General features: G+C 43.5%; 1 protein-coding gene across 1 annotated transcript in view; it reads left to right on the top strand.

Annotated features, from left to right (window-relative positions):
* LOC125485736 (lectin-like) overlaps positions 1 to 3,526 on the top strand; it is a 40,953-nt gene that overhangs the window by 10,001 nt on the left and 27,426 nt on the right. Inside the window, exon 2 of the mRNA XM_048609977.1 lies at positions 70 to 151. Coding sequence (XP_048465934.1) covers positions 70 to 151 — 82 coding nt within the window. The remainder of the gene's footprint in view (positions 1 to 69; positions 152 to 3,526) is intronic.

Genomic DNA, 3,526 nt, shown 5'->3' with positions numbered 1-3,526 from the left:
ACTTGGTTTCGTCCGAAAGTGATTTTCTAAGGCAGGCGTATTCCTAAGAAGGGAAAATTTGTGTTCCAGGTACACCAAGTGACCTACTTGAGGTACACTGTTGACAAGACTGAGTTATACCCATTGGAAGATGAAATGAGTGCAATCAAAGGTGAGCTCAGGTAATTTTTGCACTGGTAAATTATTATGAAAAGTTCATACATAACTTGGTATCCATCCTAGCACCTTTGCATCAACTCCTAAAAAAAAGGTCAGCCTTGGAAACTGTCTCAGAGACAAGCTTAGCTCTCAATGAAGAAAAGTAGCAGCTATCATCTTCTCAGGTGTTGGCACACTATGATCCCAAGAAAGATCTTCTATCCACATGTGATGCTTCCCCATTTGGCACCAGGTTGGTGTTAGCTCATTCGGTCCAACGGACAGGAACACCCAATAGTTTATGCATCCAGGATATTGGCTAATGCAGAGTGTAAATACACCCAGATAGAAAGAGAAGGATGAGCGGTCATACTTGGAGTCAGGAGATTTCACCAATAGCTTTATGGATGGTAATTTGTGATGATGACAGACCACAAACCCCTACTTGGTCTGCTTAAAGAGAACAAGACAGTGATGGGCTCTGATACGCAGTGTTTACAATTACAAGATAGAACACCGTCCGGAGGCTGGGTGGCGAATGCAGATGCATTCAACTGCCTCCCACTAGCAGACATACCACTGGTGGTACCCCCTAATGGAAGAGTCTGAAATGACATTAAATTTTCCGGACACCTTCCCAGTCATGGCTAAATATATCGCACTCTGGACGGAGAAAGATCCAGTCTTTTCCAAACTGAAACAACTGGTATTGATGGGGGAAACTAAAGGGCGGGCACAACTAGAATTGAAACTTTTTGGATGTGAAAAGACCAACTCCTCATGGTATAGGATGGCATATTGTTATGGAGAGCGAGAATGATTGTCCTAAGCAGAAGTTGTGGTCATGTAAGTAAGTGAACTCCACCAGGGCCATCCAGGAGATGCTGGTGAGAAGCTATGTCTAGTGGCCAGGTTTGGACACAGCGGTGGGCCAATGGCCAGAGTGTCAACAAGGAAAAAACATTACCAGCAGCAACTCCCCCACATCAGTGGGAATGGCCAGGTAAACTTTGGTCTCACATACACATCAACTCTGCGAGTCCTTTCATGAGTTCAGGCTTCATAGTCATGAGAGGAACCCACTGAAAGTGGTTGGACGTGCATAGAGTCCATTCATCAAACACTGGGATGAAGATAGAAAACCTATGCGCATCTTTTGCAACACAGGGAGTCCTGGAAGTGTTGGTTACAGATATCTAGCCATTTTTTACCAGCAGGGAATTTGGATATTTCTTAAAATTGTGTGGGATTCAACATGTATGGACAGCTTCATGCCGTGCATCAACCAATGGCCTGGCAGAAAGCGCAGTCCAAACTTTGAAGGCTGGCTTGAAGAAGCAGCCTACAGCCTCACTAGATACCAAACTGTCCCAGTTCCTGTTTGATTATAGGACCAATGAGCCCCCCACCCCACCCCGACATGCAACTACAGGGATATCACTGGCAGAGCTGCTAATGGACAGAAGACTCTGTACCAGGTAGAGTTTGATCTTCCTGGACATGGGGAGGGAGGGTGAAATGGCATCAGGAACTCCACTGCTGGATCCAAGACTCTGCCGAGTGAGAGAGACAGTTTGATACAGGGGATGAAGTTTGGTGTAAGAATCGTGTAAATAGCCTCACATCGGTCAGAGGCATGGTCAAAGCGAGGACAGGAACGGTAGTGTATTAGGTTCAAGATGGTGTAAGCAGGTGGACCACATAAAAGCCATGAATCAGCAAGCAGTGCAGGAGCAAAACATGTCCAGCCCGTGGGAACCTTTGGAAAATGCTGTCAGAACCCATGGATTCACCCTCACATTGTTGAGGCCTCTGAATCAGAGATGGACAAACAGAAGTAGCTGCCTTGATGTCTTTGCGCCGAAAGAAGAGAGAATGAAATTCCACCAAGTCCCTGCTGGCGCACAAGGTGAGCCCTGTGTTGGATGCTGAGTTGGAAGAACTTGACCCTGTGCGAAAATGCCTCCGGAGACTCTCCAAGAACAAGGACCAGCCTATGTCCGTGGATTCAGACAGGGAGGGATGCAGTGATTGTAACAAAGTCACCCAGGTGGACCTCATAGAATATGAGTTCCCTGATTGGGTCTGTTAATATGATCCAATCAGGGAGTCCTGGTTGACATGAAAAGAATGAGTGACTGGAATGTACCTAGTCTATAACCAAGATTCAAAGATTTTTAAGCACACAGTAGAAATAACTCCAGCACTCTGATGTATTGGACACAGACAACAGCTTCGTATTGGATTAAATACACTTCAGGGCAGCTTACAGAGACTATTACAATTCTAAGAACATCAAGTGCTCAATTTTCTTTGTTCTTTATTCATTCAGGGGATGAGGGCATCGCTGGCTGGGCAGCATTTATTGCCCATCCCAAATTTGATTCAAACCCAGGTCCTCAGGGCATTACCTAGGTCTCTGAATTAACACTCCCATGATAATACTACTTGGCCATTGCCTCCGCAATCTCTAGCAAGATCCAGTCCATCTCATTTACAAGGGAGGAAGACACTTTTCTTTATCAAGACTTTGAGTTTTAAGTAATTAAACTTTCAATTCCTCTGCTGGAATGGTGGATAACTTTTTTTTTTACGATTATCATGCTCCTGATTTTAGTTTCTGTCCAGTGCAAATCAATCCCAGATGCAGCTTCAATTCATTTTCTTCCCTTTTTAAAGAAAATCTTCAAGATCCTCACTATTTTTCAAACAACTACATGCCAGCAACCTGGTCTGCCATTGATAATAACTTCTTATTCTCAGACAATTTCATTACTTTAAACCCCTTTACTCCGAATGCTGCTGAGCACGTGTTCCACAGCGAAAGACATGTCAGCACCCCAGAGCTTGATACATACTTCACCCTCCAACATCTTCCCAGCACAGACTGAAAAAGACAATCAGAATCTGGAAAATAATCCCCTTAGCCCTCTGGGCAATTCCCTTGGAACTCTGAATAAATTCCTCTTCCTTGGAATGATGTGGTTTGTAGGCTATTAAAGGCTAATTGTTTACTCTTAAACACACAGACATATTAATATGTTTACATTACAATTCCCAGAAACCAAACAACAAACAAAACTAAATACATAAATACTTAAATCTCACCATTATATCACAATGAAAATGCCAATATGTATCCAGGCATTTTAGGCTCACGTTGATTCAACACAGTCTATGTGCCAAGGTAAACTCAAACCACTGCTGATGCATCATCAAGAGTGACAATGGATCAAGCTGAAACACAAAATTTCGTGCTTATTGAGGGAATAAGAACTTTATCAATTATAATAAGTCAGCTTCTGAAAAGAAGTTACAGAAAATTTGAGAAGCACAAAAGACTGATGTAGAAAGCGGCACTACACACCGACCGGAGTCGGTTATCCCA

The sequence above is a fragment of the Rhincodon typus genome, chromosome 22, assembly GCF_021869965.1.
Source record: "Rhincodon typus isolate 14 chromosome 22, sRhiTyp1.1, whole genome shotgun sequence".
NCBI classification, from domain to species: domain Eukaryota; kingdom Metazoa; phylum Chordata; class Chondrichthyes; order Orectolobiformes; family Rhincodontidae; genus Rhincodon; species Rhincodon typus.
Note: the sequence above shows the minus strand (reverse complement) of the source record. Positions and strands in the feature narration are given on the sequence as shown.